This window comes from Bombus impatiens, unplaced genomic scaffold (genome assembly GCF_000188095.3).
Source record: "Bombus impatiens unplaced genomic scaffold, BIMP_2.2 scf_0406, whole genome shotgun sequence".
Lineage (NCBI taxonomy): Eukaryota > Metazoa > Arthropoda > Insecta > Hymenoptera > Apidae > Bombus > Bombus impatiens.
In genome coordinates, this window is record NT_176825.1 from 1,417,156 (window position 1) to 1,437,509 (window position 20,354).

General features: G+C 39.3%; 1 protein-coding gene across 4 annotated transcripts in view; it reads left to right on the plus strand.

The window, feature by feature from the left end:
• Nucleotides 1–20,354, plus strand: part of LOC100748882 (LIM domain-binding protein 2) — a 138,243-nt gene that overhangs the window by 6,025 nt on the left and 111,864 nt on the right. For all 4 annotated transcript variants that reach the window (XM_033321185.1, XM_033321187.1, XM_033321188.1 and 1 more), the window contains exon 3: nucleotides 1–259. In XM_033321185.1, coding sequence (XP_033177076.1) covers nucleotides 1–259 — 259 coding nt within the window. The remainder of the gene's footprint in view (nucleotides 260–20,354) is intronic.

Below are 20,354 nucleotides of genomic sequence, written 5' to 3' on the forward strand. Positions count from 1 at the left end.
CCGGACCGAGCCCGTTCGGTTCGCCATCTGGCGGGCCACCGCAGTTCGTCGGTCGACCCGGTTCCTCAGGACCGCCGTTTGTACCTCCGGGAGCAGGGAATCCTCATTTTCCTTCGCATGGTCAACCGTTTGGAGGTCCCCAGTACGGTATGCCACCTGGAAGCCCATTCGGACCAGGTCATCCGATGACAGGACCTATTGGGCCTGGACATCCAGCAATGATGGGTCCTGGGGGTCCCGTCGACAGGATAGAGCAAGGGTGAGTGTCGATTATATTATGCTCTCGACGTGTTACTTATCAATTATGATGTATATGAGAGATCTAACTGAATGCAAGTGTAAGTTAAAGTTTTGGGAATTTAAATTTAATTGTGTATTTCTACTTTTTAAAGTATGATATATAGAACTTCAATGAAAGTGTAACTTGATTTTCAGTTAAGATATATTTCTATCCGTTTAAGAAATAGATTGATTTATATCACTATGATATATCGCCAATTAGTAATGGTCTTGAGTTAATCCTTCCAAGATCGAATTTTCTTTGGACTGTGAGAAAGTTCTTTTCTTTTTATCGATTATCAATGTAGGTTTATGTAGATCTATTGATGTTATTAATCACCGAAATTTAAGTAATTAAAAATTAATAAAGAAGATACGGATGGATTAACTAGGGGCGATAGAGATATATTTGATGAGTAACACGTTCGATCGAACTTATCGAATAAATAGTCTTAGAGCTCGTAGATTACTCCTCAATCAACGGAGTACGTAGTGTATTTGATAATGCATCTTGATAAATCTGAAGCTGTACTCTGATTGCTATAAGGGAGAACGTTGCGTTCAGAAATGATATCACGCGTATTAAATCCAAATTCAATGGAATTAATATTTTTTACTTGAACACGATACCATCGATAGGCTTTCGTCGGTTTAGAATATAGAAACGTTGTCGCTATTAGCGTGTAAAACATAAGAGCACCACGTGTCTGACGTTGTCCGACTGCTAACATTCCTAGATAACACAGTCTACAGGTAGCCACCGTTATTTATCACTCGTCTCCCGGTTAGTCCGCATTCTTGCTGATAATCCTGCTTCGGCAGAGCTACTTGCCCTTTGAAAATGGTCTCGATCGTTTGCATCGACGTCAATGCTTCTGTAGTCGAACAACTCGTTTTCGAAATCAGTTACGTACTGAGAGAGAGAGCTTGTTTCAATACTTCGATGCGATAAAAGCCACAAATGTTTCAGTAGACACATAGGGGTCGTCCATGTATCACCGGGAAAGTTATAAATAGGAACAAAAGTAGCAACTATTTCCGAACATTTTCGATAGCACTAGTAGGTAATAATCAAATTTCTTATAGACACATCTTCCCCTTAGTCTATGTAAATTGCTCAAAATAATTAGGGAGTCGCTACGACGAATGGTTCTGGTGTGAACAGAACAGAAAAAATTCTACGGTATTGAAAATTTAATCAATTTTTATCAATAAAGAAAGAAGCTACGTATCTTCAAGTTTCTCAGATTGAGAAGCACTGTGCTTCTTAAAATACGATTCCATCAAATTCAGATCGAAGATAAATTTTTTTCCCCGTTAGTTGCCAAATTTTTTCGCGATCGTTGCCAGATACTGTGAAAACATATTGTTTGTTAAGTATCGTTTTTCCAAACGGAGCTAGATATCGCGTGTGCAGACGAAACCTGTAATGAACGGCGCCAGCAGCGAGTCACTCGGTGCTAAACTTGGCAGCCGTGTTAGTGATTCACTATCTCCGATCTAGATTATTGATGCAGTGAAAAAATCACACGTTATCGAGTCACTCGAAAGAATTGACGTTTCGAGAGTTCGTATCATGCGTCGGAGTTGTCGCCGTGTACACGTACTATAATTTATACAAGAGCGAACCGGACCACGAGAGAACTACGTAAACCAGTTTTTCGAATAGTTTTAGTAACAGACGTCTCTGAAGGCGTGACTCGATCGGTCGCTAAATCCGGCGAGGGCGCATTATTCGAATTTCCTCGTGTCGATAACTTCAAAACTGGAGTTTCGAATTAGAAAAAGAAGAACTTGCGAGTCGAGTAATAGGCTACGCGACAAGATCGAGAGATATAGGAACTGTCCGAAGAAATTTTTAACCGCGCGTTACACGCGAAACCATCGACGTGTCTTTCACTGAGTGCGTGGGCACGCGTGAATTCCTCACGCGTGTGTTTACGCGTGTTCGAGTTTACAAGTGTCTTAAATCTTTGTAAACTGTTGAACGGATCGTGGGAGTACGAGGAAAAGCTGGTGAATTGCAAATGACGGACTCGAAGACTTCGTTATACTGTAAAATTTGGGGCAATCAAGATTTTGCGCGTTTACGATATCTTCAAGATTAGCACGAAAGATCACAAATTTAAATAGCACGTTTATTGAACGTTTTTATTGATAAGAAAATCGATGACATTAATGATTTTAAATTGTACAAATATGAGAGAAGGTTAGCGTTAAACAAAATGATGATCTCTTGAGCTTTGTTGTTTGTTCAAATTTAGAGCAATCCGAAAGTTTAAGCCTTCCGAATGTATCTAAAATCAACGCGAATGATTAAGAATTCAGATAATACAGATCATTGAGTAAATATGATTGATGAAAGCTCTGTCATCGGAGTAATCTCTTGATTGACAAGAAAATCGGCGGCATTTACGGAGCCGCTAAACCTGTTAGTAATTGATATCATATAAAATTTATTACCGTCTGTAATCGCGGAAGACAGAGTTTCGTTCTTTCGGGTTTCATTTAGTACACGTGAGTCACATAAACAACCGGTGTCGTTTAATGAGGATTTATAAAACGACAATGATAAGATTGCGGCAGATACAGGTCTCTTAATATGAATTTTAATTTCTGTCAAGCTTTAACAAACTCCTGCTAGTCCTATAATTTTCCTGACATTGAATAATCGTCTACCTGTCGCAACTCAGTTCGTACAGTTGTACACTTTACCTTCTCTCTTCGACCCCTCTTTCGCGGATAACGCGATCTACAACGAAAGAATTGAAGGATCTTCGTCAATAAGGAGCAGCACCGATATTTGGATTTTGTACTTGGTAGAAAAAGAATTATTTAAATTATTCAAAATTATTAGAAAAGAAAGAAATGTATGGTTTATTACTAGCAAAAGTTTATTACTAGCAGTATTAGTTGACGTCTGACTTTCACTTGGTTTTCATGGGTTTTCTTAAATTATTGGTAAATGATGCTACCACTTTATTGCAGTAAGAAAAATTAATCTTGAAAGAATCAGACGGTTTTTTAAATATGATTTTTAATTTTTCTTTATTTTTTATTCTTCTTTTGTCTCTATAGTACAATAACTAGGAATACGTATCGTTGAAGGTAGAATAAAATAACGGTGTTACATTCTTGGCAGGGATTGTACCGCGGGAGGTGACGCCATACTTTTGTAGGAGGTAGTACGCGACCCACCTCCCCTGTTCTCCCTAAACCCTCCTAGCCACCCCGTGTTACGGAGGGCGGGTGAACCAACGAGTGGAGGTAGTGTGGGGGGGCATCAGGGTGGTACGAAGGTTCTCATATTTCCTGTATTTTAATTTTTCACGATATTTCACTGGTATCCGGCCGTGTGTAAATTATTTACTCTTTACCAATCGTTTTCCTTCGTTTTATGTTGCACATTTGTAAGGATATCGCGTAGTGTGTTAGGGTAAGTCGCACTCAAGACTAGAGGCGCGATTAGCTTGATATGACTGGATCGATAGAACGTGTCAAGGATGCGTCTGGAAATCGAGATATTGTGACACCGACGATCGTTGGCTTTGTCGTAAGCTTTTGACGTCAGTTAGTTTCCATTGCTTTAGAAACCTGATCGTTGATAATTTGGACAGTTGGATAAACTGATTAAAACTGTTCGCCTGACTTCGCAGATGTCGTTTGACTTTTGCACGTTATAAAATTACCTTTGAGAATTTGACGATTCAAGATTTCAAAAATTTAAATTGCTAATATATGAAAATTCAAAGATTCGAATTTGTAAAAACGCGAATTACTAACACTCGAAAATTCAGAACGTCAAATTTAAAAAAATATGAATTATTAATATTTAAAAACGCGGATAGTCGATACGCGAAAATTTCAAACATACAAATTTGAAAAAGACCAGTTATTGATATTAAAAAATCCAAATTTTCAAAAACACAAAAATTAATTAACCGTTATCTTTTTTATCGCGATATTAAAAAGTTTGTTGAGAACCACTCGAGCTCCCTGCCCCTTCCTGCTCTTCCTTGCTTCTCGGGTTTGGGTTGGGAGAGCGAAGAGGGATGGGGCCGAGGGGTGTAGATGGTGGCAGGAGCAGAGGTGAGGGGGGCTAGGGGGCTATAGGTGTAGGTAGAAAAGCGAGGATGGGGTGGCGATCCGTCGGTCTGGGCCCAGCAGCTTCGCTCGTGCGTCCGCGCCACACCACCGTTTACACTTTCCCGTGTAAAGGAATCTTGGAACCGTCGGGATCTCTGTCCGTTGCGTTTCGTTACCGTTTGTCTCAGGTCGTGGTCGAGCCGCGGTTCCACGCTGTTACTCTCGGAGCATTTGAGAAAACGAGCACGAGAAATTCGTATCGCTTTATAGCGGCCGCTCAGCCGCAACGAGGGTTTGTTTATACCGCGTTCTTACCACGGAGCACATAATTGATCGGTATCCCATAGAAACCTCGCGTTTCCGGTCTGCGTTCTGCACTCTTGGATCTTGAGTGCGATGAGTCGGATCTCCGCTCCAATAAGGTGGCTTGCACGATCCTTAAAGTTGCTATCTCTTTTCGAAAAATTGCGGAGTATAACTTTTTCCACGCGCATGTAACGCAAGACTAATTAGACAAGTTCACGGCATAGGTATATCGTGCGATGTTTCTGGATTTCTTTAAGAAAGTTCTAAAGATTGTTATCTTTGTACGAATATCACAGGGGAGAGATAAGATGAATTTCGGCGTCTTGTCGTAAATTTCGTGGAAATTTTAGAATTCGATACACCGACGACTATTTCCATCGCAGTGAAGACGACGATATGAATAAAAAGCGATAACAATTAACGTTCGAACGCGCCAACTGTAATTCGCATAGGAAGTGCGTGGTATTCATAACTAGTTTCATATCCGCGGCAAATTTTCCCATTCGCCGGTCGGAAAATATTATTGTTAATTAATTGTTAATTAATTTGTGACATAACAGTTACGTGATGTTTGTTTTCTCGAGAAAAAGGAGAGTGTAATTAATATGGACGTACAATTACAAAACAGCACTTGTTAGGGGCTGTGTTAGGAGAAAATTGATCGAACCACTCTGCTCGTATTTAACAATACAAATAAAAGTAGAACCAAACTCTTCAGTTTGTTTACTGAATCTCGTAGTAGTGCTAATTGAATCTGAAAATGTTTCGTATGACAAGCGCAATATATTGATAAAATCTGTCTAAAATCGTTCGCAACTATAATGACACGTCAGTCTTCACGAAAGTCCATATTCTTTTCGTGCATTATTAGCTGTGATGGCGGTGCACCGAGGAAAGAGATAGTATTGATTTTTACCGATATTTAGCCGTGGAATTATCCCCTCTCTCTTTCTCTCTCTATGTCTCTTTTTCTTTCTTTTGCCAGCTCTTTCTCTCCTTATAGCCGTCTGCTTCCTTTTGCTTCCTCGATCCTCCCCTTTTCGTCTCAGCCCCCCTCTAACTACCCCTCCTTTCATCTAGCTGCTTCACCCTTGTCCCCCTCAGGGCCACCCTCCGCAGGCTGCGGCACCCTTCGCGAATCCTGGAGGAAACTAGGTGCCGGGAACGGAAAATCTGAATACCTATGACCCAGAAGAACGTTTCTATGCTAAGTACACGTTGAGCAACGACGAAAAAACCTCTGTTCAAACCAATCATCCCCCTTCGACCAAATAATCCTACGCTGGCTGACAACGGGTCACTAGTTGATGAAGGGTGGAGCAAGAGTTTGGTGGTCCTAATTAAAATAGATGTCGAGGGTGTGTTTCTATTAGGTGTCGGTGTGTTTTTTATAATTGAATGATAATGGATGAGCTGTTAGGTGACAGGATTGTTGTTGTTTCGGTTACTGTAAATTGATCTGTTAACCCTTTGCGATTTGAAGTTGAGCTGGATTTCATACTTTGTACTTTCTTCCATTTCTTTTACTTCTAACTTATAACGTAGATCTTCTTATGGCAATTGTCTCCACCGAGTTACACTCACGATATTCGTGTTAGATACGGCAGACGCAGATTGTATTGTCTGTAACGATGTTTAGTTTCAATCCTGCCTTACACTTCAGTTTTCCAACGAGGATCACGAGTTACGTATTCGATATTTCAATGTTTGTATCTGTTGTACAATTATGTTACAGCAGTGAATCGTTAAAACTCGTTTCATTACCTGTTAAAGAGATCCTTGGGGCCAATATGTGTACACAATTGTAATGGCCTTTGGGATCGTTTACAAATTCGAGCAACGATTTTAAATATAGAGGAACACGCCATCGAAAGTGGATATTACCTGTACAGGAGCGAGATAGCCAAGTTTCACCGACTCGGCGAGAAACATTATCGACTATCCGTATTCTTCCCCTGTTGTTCTTAGTCAGGAAGCAAACCTTGTCCTTTTTTCGTTACTCCTGGCGACCTCTGTTCGGCCTAAGCTGGAATCGCACGTAGCGACACGATCTTCGGGTACGGCAGCTTTGCACTCGGGGATTCTCTAATCGACACGAGTTTAGCAAGAAAATACTCTGCCAGTAGCCTTTGGAAATGGGAACCTCTAATTTATAGGGCCAAGATGAGCCAGTTGTGGGTGGAAGGAGAAACGAAGATAGAGAAAGAGCGGCTCTTACTAAAATTCAAAAGTTCCTCGACGAAGTTTACGATGCCGTCTAGCCGGCGCGTCGCTGAGATTCTCTGTCTCCCCGGCTTGTTCCCTTCCCCTTTCGGTCTCTGCTTCATATCTTTTCTAGATCTGTCGTCTGACGATTTTCTGTGGCCACGGAACACGTGAACATTCGAAACTTTGCTTTGAAACGATCGATTTCATTCATAGTAGCCTCTGAAGATTGACGTTGCAACCATAAATGATCAAAGTGTAGAATTTGTAGCAAAAAAAAAAGAAAAAAGGAGGACACATGAAATTTTTATCCCTGTATTTTACTAAAAGTCGTTCTACATTTTCAAAAATCCGCAGATCTATAAAACATCTATGAAGTATTGGATATTCGTTACTCACTGACTATTCTCATGATTCTGCTATTAATAAGAACGATTATATCGAAGTTCCTCGAGCGAACGTGATCCCGAGGCACGGATGGACGTCGGTTTTAATCGACGAACAGGATGAAAAAGGCGTCGCTTAGGATCGTCGTAGGCGTCCGGGAAAATAAATGTCCACGTTAAATATTCATACAACAACGCTGCTTTAAAATTACAGGTTAATACAACGAGACGCGAATCTCAATATATTATTCACGCATCACCGGTCATTCGATTTCCATAGGTCCTCGATGGAAGGGCTACTTGCTGACTATCCTGAATCGAGCTTGGCGAAACTGATAATCATGTTAGAGCCCGATCGAAATCGTAAATACCGCCATTCGTATCTGATCGTATACTCTGATCGAGAAGATAATTAAAGTCACTGTTTATTATGTTCGCAATTTCTCACGAAAGTACTTGAACACTTACGGTAGAAACTTTTCATGTATGCATAATGTGTGTACACATACGTGTATATTATATAGTACGTATAATGTATTTATGAATGGTCGAATACACCTCCCGTCAGCCACTGTATTCTGGAACATATATTTGGAAATTTTAATCCTGCAATTCTCGAATTCCTTATGTTTCGATTTCGTTTTCGTTTCAGTCAAGGTAAAAGTTTCTAATGTTTTAAGAAAATTCGTTTAACTTAAGAATTCTTGTAAGGGTAGAAAAATACAATTCGATTAAAAGTAACCGAAAAAATGGTTAAAGGAAGATTAAAAGAGGATTAAACTGCACTTGATCACTGTATACGTTCGAAACAAAGAAATATATCATTATACGGTCGATGAATAAAGAGTTACAGGCAGAACGCATTCTAATGTAACGAGTAGTAGCACCGGAGATAGCTCGGTAGGTCGCTGACCATACCTAACATTTAATGCCGGTGTACCGTTATACGCGGTCTGTAGGGTGCCAATCGTTTCTTATCCGGATTAAAACTCGTTAAGGCGCCCTGCACACCCTCAGGGATAAAGCAGTTTATGACACTCAATATATTCCAGGTTGCGTTTGTGTACTCGTGCCGAAAACTATGGCTTCGTCGAGATATTCGTTCGACAATATTGTATACCTGTCGTCTGTTGCTATACCAACAATAAAATAAGCAGTGAAATAATACAAGAGTATAGATTATTAGGGTAGGCAAAATAATCAATATATCATTTTTCATAGTCATGTGCCGCCGAACATACTCTAAGTATAGTACATGTTATAATATTTAATGGTTGAAACAAGTTCTTCTTTCGACTCTATTTCTTTAATTATAATAAATTATATTATAAAAAACATAATAAAATAAACACGAAAACGTGTAGTGTACTTATTATCTTGTTTTAGTAACAAGATAGAATCTAAATTTTGTTTGTAAAATGAAAATGTTAAGAATTATGTAGAAACAATAGAGTACGATGCAGTGGATTGGCGACGGTGCATCTACATCGGTGTTCGAATGTTCGTGCCCCTTACATGCCACAAGGGAATGAGTCACTCTCAATTCTTAGCACAATCGCACATCTGGTCATAGACGGATTGTCCTCGTTCCTGGGGTTCACGGATGCTGTAGTCCGGCTGGCACTTCCGACTTGAACAAACCAGGCTATAAGGGATGAAAAGTACGAACACACGTATTTTAGTCGTACGATTTCTTTCGAATAATTGAAGATATTATTCAACACTAGAAATATTAAACTAATCAAAACGATTAGCATGGGATTTTTTGTAGGACACTTACTTAAGACTTAGTAGTTCCTGGTTTTAAGTTGTTAATTTTTTCGGTTTGTATTCTAACATTGTATTTAGCGATATATAATAATGCAGGCTATAATATAAATTCTTCAAGTTTGAAAAAATTAGATTAAGCATAATTTTAGAAAATTCGACGTGTAGTCCTATTTGTAGCGGAATCTAAAGTTTTCTAAAAGTTACTTTATCGTGAAACACAACATTCTACATTAGTCATGACGTGTTTAATTCACTTTATATTATACGCAGAAAGAAATAGTTGTCGATTCATTCGACGTGTTTGAAGGACAAACCGAGCTGATGATAGAAAATACTTGGATCGAAAAGATAAATTGAAGTTACTCGACTTTCTATTAAGCGGTTTCGATCGACAGAAACGATTAAAAGAATCGAAACTTTGTTAAGAAGTTAACAGACTCGAATATCTTTGTCTGGCGCATTACTTCGGTCGAGGAAATTCTTGGACGTGTTGAAATACCTGGACTGAGGTCGCATTTGTGCTAATTGCATGGGAAACGAGGCCGGGGGGATAACCCATGGGGAGAAGTGCCGCAGGTGGGGTAAATGGTCATGGTAAACGCGTCAACTTTGTAACGAGGGAGACCGGAGAAAAGTCTCTCGAATCAAGTTCAAAATTATGATAATGTCCCAAGGTTAGTGGACTTTGTAGATGGGAATTTTTTTTGTGAAATCATAAAAAATTAGGAGATTGTGATATTTACAAGAGACGTTTCACAGATGTGGTCATCCCCAATCTCAATGAAATTTGGTAATGGCGATTAATCTTATATATTCGATAAACGAAACTGTAATTATGAAAAAGATAGTTTATACTGCAGAAGAGTTCTTCATATTTTCGCGTTAACATATTGGAATACAATTATTAATTAAATTCGCTGTTACAATACGCTATGATATATTCTCCTATATTTTAAATATACACATTTTTCTCATAATTGGCCAGTCATTCGCAGCTAAAATTGATTATTCACGTAAAAGTATCACCGCATCAAGTTTCATTGAAATCAACGAAGACCACACCAAACGCATCCTCCGTTAGAAGCTCCGTTTATTCTGCGTTTCAATCGGAGTCGTCGATTCGATGGTTTCACAGGAAACTTTATAAAACGTGAAACGAATCGAACTCGCTTAGAGAGCGCAATGAAACAATTAATAGTAGCCGGAGAGAGAAAAGAAAAAGAGAATCGGGGTCTTTCCGCAAACGGGGATTGAGTTCCTCGGGAAATCATTATTTCGTCCGGCTTTGCGCGTTTCCCGGCGTTTTCCATTTCTTCGGCAATTTCCGGTTCTTTCTCCGTGCAGCGGTCGCGCCGCGAGCTACTCGATCCTTCTCATCGAAAGCAGGGCTCTCCCCTTTCCTAACCAACGAATGCGACGTGAGTCATTAGCGCAGGTCACGGCGTTATTAAAGACAATGAAGCAAACTTTATACGAGCGGGGGTACGGGGCCAATTACTTGGCAATTAGTCGAGCGAGCAACAAGTGAGCATCGCCACGAACCTCTCTCCATCTCTCTCTTCCTTTCTTCGTCTTCTATTCAGACCACCTTCTCGTTCGCGTCTTTCCCTCCATCGTAGACCTCCGTCACGTTCCTCGTGACACGATTGACGATGCCCATTCGATTCTTTGTCCTGCAACTTTTCCAGCGAATTTAATCGTACACAGTCTGAAATGGAGCTTGGTTATCTTACGGCTTAGACGTCTCGGATGACTCAGAAGTCTTTCTCGAATTAAAAAGATACGTTATTCTCCGATAGCTTGGAAGGATCAAATTTTTTTAATTTTCCTAAACCATTAACCAGTTAGCTGTAGCGACTTCCTTGAAAACTTTGAAAAGTGTGTACTTAAAATGTGTCACAGAAAGCAATCGATGACGAGTACACTCGTGAAATGCAGAATATGTGTGGCTGTTACAATATAGGATTAAGTTGTAACGAAATGACTGTTCTATTTTTTAATTTTATTACTGACGTCATAACACAAAATATTGCTATTTCTTCGTGACGAGTATACTCATCAAAAACAGTTAACTGGTCAAAGGTCATCGTTTCCTTTGCAAATTTTAATAGCCGGTTTATATTATTCAATTTTGTTTTTTACTATTGCGACTATGGAAGGAGATCGGAAGGATTCAGTGTTTTTTGTCGTTACTATTTCTTTCATCCGGATTCTGCAGATTTTAAGAAAATTGAGAAGAAAAAGTTGTTCCATTAATTGATTGCGTGTAACGTTTTGTTCTACGACGTGTGATGCATAGAGTATTCGATTGATCGAGACTCGAGTATGCTTGGGAACTTTCGCTAATTGCGGCACGTTAGATTCCATAAAAAGATCTTCCTTCGATCGTCGATCGAGGAAACTGATTCTGCCTGTCCTACCGGTGCTGATTTCACTTGGGACTCATTAACACGTCCGTAATTGGATGTACCGTTGTAATTGCGAATCACGTGAACGCAACCTGGAATCTGGTCTTCTGCCAGACTTTTAAAAATGTTTCCTGACCCGTTATAACTAGAGTTTCAACCTTTTTAGTTTTTACCATATCCATCGACCAGTGTCTCGTGTAGATTTATTTCCAAGTGGTATTTCTGTTACAGGATTGTAACATCTATCCCTATTAAATTCTTTCTTTTATTAATATCTATTGTACAAATAATTGATAATATCGAGTTGCATCGACGCTGTACGTCCCACGTAGTATTAAAATATTAATAATACAATGTTTATTGACCCGATTTCTCTAAAGACTGATAAATTTCCAGTGCCTCGATTTACCGGCATTGCGTCGCGGACAACATTCATTTTTACGCGTTTATTCCAGAACGATCAAATAATCCCGGCAAATACAATTTTAAGCAAACAGCTACCCTCATTATTTATGACCACTAGACGGCTGCAATAAAAATAATGATGTTGCGCCACAGTCCCTGGCACGAAAATCAATGAAGCAATTAAATTGATAAGTTTGTCTCGTTATATTTTCATTCTTTTGTCGCAGTAATCAAACCTGCAAAATTATGTGTCACCACACATGCGTTAATTTCACCCTTCTCCATGTACTTGACTTTCGACCATGTCGCCGGAACTTAGAATTATAATTACAATTGTTACCCCGTTCTATCCAACCTCATGCGAATACGTTCGGTTTTCACGGATAGTTAAAAAACTCGCGACTCTAATTATAACCTCTTCAATTTTGATTTCACGGTTTCCAGATGAGATTTTCTCTGTATTTGCTCGTTTACAATTTTCGACTTCGACAGAGTCGTATTATGTACGTCCTTGAACATTTAGGTAGACACGAACAGCTCGCGAAAGGGTGCAAACGCGCGTACACTCTCGATCAAGAGCGATTTCGCACTTTTCGCGGTTTCATTTTGCGTGATGCTTTTCATCCAACGATTTCTGTGTGATTCGTTTTTTTTCAATTTTGTTTACTGTTCATCGTATAATATCAATGCAACTATATATTTTTTATTTATTAACGGTATTTTTTTATTTATCGAAAGCTAACGTCACGTCGACCGTGTGGTTATTGACGACAGAGATAGATATTATTAGATATACTATTTCGGATCTCTAAGTTATACAGATACTAATATGCACAATACTTCGCTATGAATGTTTCTCGAATTACTACAAAGGTAAAATCAGCACTCTATCGGTTATTAATTAATACTGTTTTGTTTAAAGTTTGCAAAATATGAAACGGACGAAGGATATCATTTATTTTAATATCTAAAACTTGCTCGCCACTTTTTTGAGCGAGATCTTCCGTATCATAAAACAGATATTTCATCTCTATTTCTCGATAAACGTCTTTACTTTGTTCTATACAGTCATTTAATTTGACTAATGACGGCATTACTTAGTAGTCATAAGAGTTCTGACAGATCTTTCCCGCTTCGAAGATAGCAGGATACATGGAAGGCCTCCGCTTGTGCAGTTTAATTGATTTATGTCGATAACCGTTTCCGGAAGACATTTTATACGTTAATTATTAGTGCGTGGCAATCTTGGAGGCACGCGTTACGAATTCATTAACTCGTATCGAGATATATTCCAGAGATACTCTGATCGCTTACATTATTATCTTGCACCTACCAGTTTTATCGAACGACGATACCACGTTTATAAACCACGATAGACCACTTAAAATCTTGTTCTCCTCGATGTCCATTTCTCCCTCTCTCTCTCTCTCTCGATAGTTCTTTAATTGCCAGCATTTTAATCGCACTACGTCATTCCGTTATTGCGGAACAAATTGCTGTATGATTGGCTGCTGTCCCCACTTTTTCCATCCGGAGAAATCTAATGTCGAATATTCCGAGAACTCTACCGCGAATATCTGGAAAAATACCGCCACTTTACATTCCTAAACGCTGGCCTGATTCCGATCGGCCATGAAAGTGCAAACGTTTCGCGATTTCGTGAAGATATAGGAGAAGCACGAGCATATAAATTTTTCAAACGATTAATAGATTATGCGTAGACTGGATTTCTGGGAAATTTGGAGGTGCTAGAGTACACAGAACGCGTATAAGATAGAGAATTGGAGTACTTATTATAGATAATATGTATCGGTTTCTATTTAAAATATATAAATATAATATATAAATATAAATTATAGATGATACGTACAAGTTTCCATTTCTTTAGCTATGTAAAAAGCTTTAGCTTTTAAAAAGTGTAATATGAAAATGCTTTGTATGTGTGTGTTTTGTGGAATTGTACTCGAGCTTTGTATGCACGTATTTGATGAATATCAATATTGTGCATACAATAGTACACATAACAAGTAACATAATAACAAGTGCAATTGACAAAGTACGAGCTGTAAGTTATAGATTTCTATTAAACGAAACTATTTTACATGTATTAGCACAATTATTAGCGTTATTAATAATTTACTAGCACTGGTTCAATACTGATACTAGTCCAATTGCGAAATTTTTAAGGGATGAAACACAAATAAGGGTGTAACGCGTTGAATCGAGATTTAGGAAATTTAACATAAAATTGGCGTGCAAATGGCTAGGAGAAGCTTCGTAAGTTCAGACGGTTCATATGGATAATTTGTTACAAGGGGAAACATTGCGCGCATTGTTGTTCACAACTGGCATTTACTAGTTGACATAATTGTCCCTCGCGTGCTTGTTCCAAGCACTCTTTACTCACCCCGCGAATTTTCCTTTGAGAAATACCCGACCCGAATACTCGTCAACTTAAAAAAAAACTTCTGTCTCTCAAGGTACGCGAATATTAATACGTCAAGCTCGCCTTGTCGTGTGTTTTGTTTGCTCGCAACTAAATTTGAACGAGGGAATAATTGTCGCGATATAAAGGAGTATGTAAAAATATATGAAATATTCAAAGCACGGTAAACATTGTAATATTTAATAGATGAAATTCTATTCCATTTATGAAAACTCCAATTTGTTAGTACTCGCAATTTATTAATTGCTAAATTATTGTGCAAATGGATTCCAATGGAATTCTTCCATCGAAATAAACCTTGCATCATACTGACAATACTACAATACTTCCATTCAAACAAATTCTATGCACAAGCTTTGATTGCAAAAGAAAGGTCAAAGGAATCCAAGACTCGTTCACAATACCCAACATCTGAGCATCTGTAGCGTTTCTTACCTGAACCGAAAACTATTTGGTGGCAATGGCGAAAGTAAGAATAAAAGGGTGCATCAACGTCGAAATGACAGGATAATATCTTCGATTGGCTGTGATGCAAAAGACTGGCGGCTACTTTTGCATCGCCCTGTACTAGCTACCTCCGGGGGTGGTAGGCGGAGGATGGGGCTGCGGCGGGCGTTTTTCAAATAATTACATCGAGCTGCGGTGGTGGTGGGTTGCCATGGCAACCGCAGTGCCTTCAGCATCCTACGACTGAAAGCAACCGGGCAACCGTGCGATGCAACCCGGTTCTCTTCCCTTGGTTCATACTTCGTGCTAGTTCCGAACGTTTCCCTGGACCATTTGTGTTTCAACGGAACGCTCCGATGTTGGATCGGACAAGCCGAGGAGCATGAATTACTAATCTGTAAATATACGTAATAATTAAAGATCACACAAAAAATATATAAGTCGATTTTTGTTGATTTTTAGACTCTTATATCGCCTGGAGGTACAGCTATAGTATATTTACACGAACTGTGGCACATTTAGTATATTTTTTGATAAAAGTAGAGTTTGATAGAAATTCGTAGATGTGACTTTATCACGTTCTTCGCCTGTTCTTAAAAGCATTAGATAGAAGTTTTTAATCGAGATGAAAAATTCATGAGTTTATAGTCGAATGTTTGGAAGTAAATGAAAAATACGTATTTCATTATGTAAATACGATGAAAATTTAAGTTCTTGGTAAATTCGTTGCAGAATATTGTTTAATAAAGGTATAAGGCAAAGGTGTAGGTCGGGGGAAATATAATTTTTATTTAACCGCAAAAAGGTATTAGGACGAAATCACTAACAGCTTTTATGGCAGCGAGTTCCTTACTTATTTCCTGTGTTACAGTAATATTCTGCGTGTCTAGTGATTATGAGATATGTTCAGATTTGTTACATTGTTCCCTCTTTTAAAGCTCCTCCTGCACGATCGAACTAATATCATTAGAAAAATCTTGCAAATCGCAAGTCTTAATAAATTTTCTTACTTAACACGTCGAATGCCACGCTAATTTTACAGGGATTGCCCGTGGCGTCACGATAAATATTTTATTATGCGATACATATAATGTTGAAATATTATCTACAAGAGATATGTTACGGTGTATAATCATCATCAATGAATTTATCTTACAGAGGTCACCGGTCACCTGCGTGGTGCTGAAGTGCGATTTCACGCGATTCTCATATTGTTTCTTCGCGTTGCTAAATAATTTTTCCACGTTGTTACGTCCTTGGACCTACCACAAACCATAATCCATCCCTCGGTCAATATGCTGACCATCTGTATAAACATACTTCCCTGGGTCCGCAATAATCCTAAAGAACCGTCATAAGATTTAGCATTTTTTACTTTACTGTCAAGTACCTTAATTGCCATGAAACATCTGTCAAGTTGAAACGTTCCTTGGATTTATTGCCCATTAAGGTAAAATATGGAAAGAAGCTTGTTTTCCCGTGGTCGCAATATACCCACATAATAGATCTATATTCCATATATGAATAAAACTATTTTTATATGTTTTACACTGCATTAATATCGTCACACCACTGTAGTAACGATGGTAATAATACAAAATTTATAACTATTAACATTTGTTCAAATTATGTATTTCTACTAATCTTGACGAACCGGTCAGCGGTCACCCCCGTGGCATTCAACGTGTTAATCGATAAATTATTATGCAAAATGACTCTGACAAAGACTATATATTCGTTACTTAAATTATCTAATTCAATAAATTTAGTCTTAGTTTCGTCCGAATATGTATCATGAAGTCTCCAATTACACTAGTTGCCAACGTCCATTTCGAATTGTGTCATTCTAATTTCAACTGATTAGGATAATCCTCCCAACGAGGAATTATTAGATCAGCTCTTAAAATGACGTAAAACGTCCATATCTCTTTTCCTCTCTGTGTCAAGAACAAACGATTCCTTTTTTAAGGGAAGATTAGGGTTAGTACTTTCAGTTCGTAAAGTTTCATCCACTATGACCTTGACTTCCGGGTAAAGTTCAGCCGAGCTTATTTCGCTGTTACGCAACATAACCAGTCAAGGAATCTTACGACTACGCCACGATCGTAAATTCTCTCCAGACGAGGTGTGCAAATGTTACAGTGCCATTGTGCGATACCAGAACAGCTGCAGTCAATTTCTCCAGACAGATGATCAACTTGCCGATGCAAATCGTTATTGCTAAGGAATTACGAATTAGCAGGTAAAGTTAGGAGAAAAGTTAGTCCCCTCTCGTGCTCTTCCATTTAAATCCAATTTCAATCAATATGGGATTGATTACAATGTGGCGAATCTTCAAACTCCTCCTCTGTGAAGAACAAATAATGTGACTTATCGTGTTCACACGCAATTAACTTAACTCCACTGTTTCAAAATTTACTTATCTTATCTTATAGAATAAAATATATATTTTCTCATATAACTTCACCAATTTTCTTTACTTTCTGTTTTGCGGAGTGCATTGGCAAAAGTATAAGGGAAACTATCTTCTTCCAAACGTCTTAGACCGCCCGTAGGATGCGACGTAAGGACTAAACGCTCAAATTGTTAAGCTTCGTATGGTGAATGCATCGACGTGCTAACTTTTCAGGACGCAAACACAGATCCGACGGTAATGCAAGCGGTATGATAGAACGAAAAGGAACAGAGGAAGGAGGTTTCGCTTCGAGTCCGCGGAGAAGCTGGAGCGAAGCGTAATTTCGGTTCTAACCGTGACCACGGTCATCGGCTGGCGGTTCGCCTACGTAATACGTAGTAGTACATATAAGTGGTAGGTAGGTATGCGCAAACAGCAAACAAGAAGTAGCTACCGGCTGCTTCCACAGGTGGTCGGGTCACGAACTGACCCCACTCCAACCCCTTGTTTCCTCCTCGCGCTCGCACTCCCGCTTCCTTTCCTCTCTCGCTCTCTTACTCTCGCGACTCTTCGGAGTCCTGCTTGACCCGTTGCACGTCAGGTTAGGTGTGTAGGTCGCTAGTAGGTCGGCCAAGAGGTGGAAGAAGAGAGAGAAGGTGAGTTCGCGAGGGGCCATGTCGATTCGTAACGCAGACACGCCGTAAACCCCGACGTTTTAGCCACTTCCTGGCGCCGGCGGGGTAGTTCCCTTCCCTCCCTCCCTCCTTCTCTCTCTCTCTCTCTCTCTCTCTCTCTCTCTCTCTCCTCTCTATAGATGATCTTGCTTTCCTTCGAGTTTCGATATCACGGGAGAACGATCGCAGGATCTGTTGTTTATTTTTAAACACGATAGAAAATAAACGATGGACTTTAAATGCGGACAGAAAGGGGATAAGAGAAACTTGGAATTGAGATTTAGATGAAACGATTAAGAGAGAAGATATTTTTATGTCTTAAGCGAGATTAGAGGGCGGAAGAGAAAAAATTTGTAGTGGGCTAATATTGGAATAGCACTTTGAATGAGGCAACGAAAGAGAAGATTTTTTATGTGAAATCTTATATAGGAACGGAGGTAACGAATGTTTGATGTAGCTCAACGTAAAGTTAAAATAGGAATTTGTATGAAACAACGCGGGAAAAGACTTTTTGAGGAAAATCCTTGTGCTTGATTTTGGAAATTTGGAATGGAGCAATTAACATAAGTAGGGAAATTTGGGATATTGGAATAGATATTCGAATGAAATAAGAGATATTCACCTTCGCGCAAAATTGTAATGCAGGTTCTTATGTCTATGGTACGTTATTGTGATTTATCAAGAGGATCACCCGCTGCGTGAGCTACCGTGATTTTTCACGAATGTCTAATTGCTCGATAGCATGCTCAACCGCTAATGGGACAACGCGTGGTCAATTAAGGAATTGAGATTAACGAGGGAATTTTCGCAATGTGCAGATTATAAGAAAACTCCTTTGTAGTATAGCATATCGAGACGCGAAATCTGCTTGTCACCGATAAGAACAAACAATTCGAGTGCAAGAAAATGAAATACGGTAGATTGTTGCGAGGAAAAGCAGAAGTGCCAATTACGTGGCGCCTAAACGATGACGTGGAATGACTGATGACGCGATTAACCGCGGAGGTTAATGTTCGCGCTGTTTTTCTTGCTGAATAACATCGCGATTGAATGCACTTTTTTCTTATCCTCGCTTTTCAGACCGGCGTAGGTAGTTTGCTAGGAACTGTTAGCCCTTTGCTCGTTTCACTATTCTTGATGATGATTGCGGTAATGTAAAGTGATTTTGCAGCGGCTCGTGTTGAAGATTGAAAAGGTTTTTACGGGAATGTGATCAATGGGAAAAGGTAATAAAGGCAGAGGGTCTCTGAGGAAGATAGTGGGAAAAAGGTGAATTGTTGTTTTCTAGAAAAATCTCAACATTCGTTTGGATGACGTAAAAAGATAATTCAAACGAGGAAACGGCGTTTATCTTTTTTTAAACGATTTAGAAGTCAGTGCGCGCACGCATGTGTGGAGGAATCGCGAGCCGCAAATTAAATTGTCATACATTATTTTGACAAACATTTGTCGTGTGTGCTGCATCGTCCAATAAAACGGAACAATTTACCGTGGCATTTAGACATAATTATAACTTAATGCGCACTCCGCTGTTTGCCATTGTAATTGCGCTGGTAACGACATTTAGGTTCGTTCACAATGACGCCGAATTATTCAACGTGCGTCTTGTTTTATAACGCGAACCGTTCCCATTGATCGAATTTCCCTCGATCTCAAAATTAGTTGTAGGATCGATTTATCATGGGATTCCGTGTACACTCGATTCCGTGTTTCTTTCCATTGAAAATTATTAGGATATTTTTTATACGTAATCGTAATCTTGATAGATAGTAACACGCGGAAAAAGATAGTAAATTCCTGTATGGCGTGAAAGGCTACAAAGAAATTGTATTTGCAAAAAGGGCACCGCAATTACCTAGTACTCTGACTTTTCTGTATTACAGCTATAATGGCGAACAGAAAAAAAATCTAAGAGTCAAATAAAACGAGGGTAAACGAACGTCATAATTTTATAAAGTGGAATTGTATACGAAATATGAATTTTAAACTTCCCTCTGCTTGCGATTGCCCACCTAATTATTCAATTCATCACCTTGTAACCGAGAGAGACAATGAAGATTCTTAAAAGACGAGGAACAAACAGTCGTTAAACGGTGTGTACGTATTGGATGTAACACGATGGTGAAGCAAGGGGTCCTTGTGATGTAATAACACGAAACTACATCGTATCGCCTTAGGTGTGATAAAGAGGCCGCTTAATAGTACTACGGCCATTCATGCCGCGAGTCACCGGCAGCTTAGCGCTCTATTAATCACAGATTATTATTCATGCACCTACCGGTAGTCCGTGGTGCTTTTAGCGGCGCTGACTTTTGTCGCCCCATTGGCTTTAAGCTCTTCCCAGGCGCATCGTTCTCTCTCTTTCTCTCTAACTTTCTGTGCACACGCGCTGTTTGCATCCTCTTCTCCGCCTCGAGCCTCTCCACCTGGGATTCTTTCCGGTTCCTTTCGGTCCCGCTTCATTAACCACCGCGCGGTGGAAATGGAATCGGGAAGTTGGTTCTCCGAGAGTAAAAAGAGATCCGCCGATAGAGAGTGGCAGGGTTC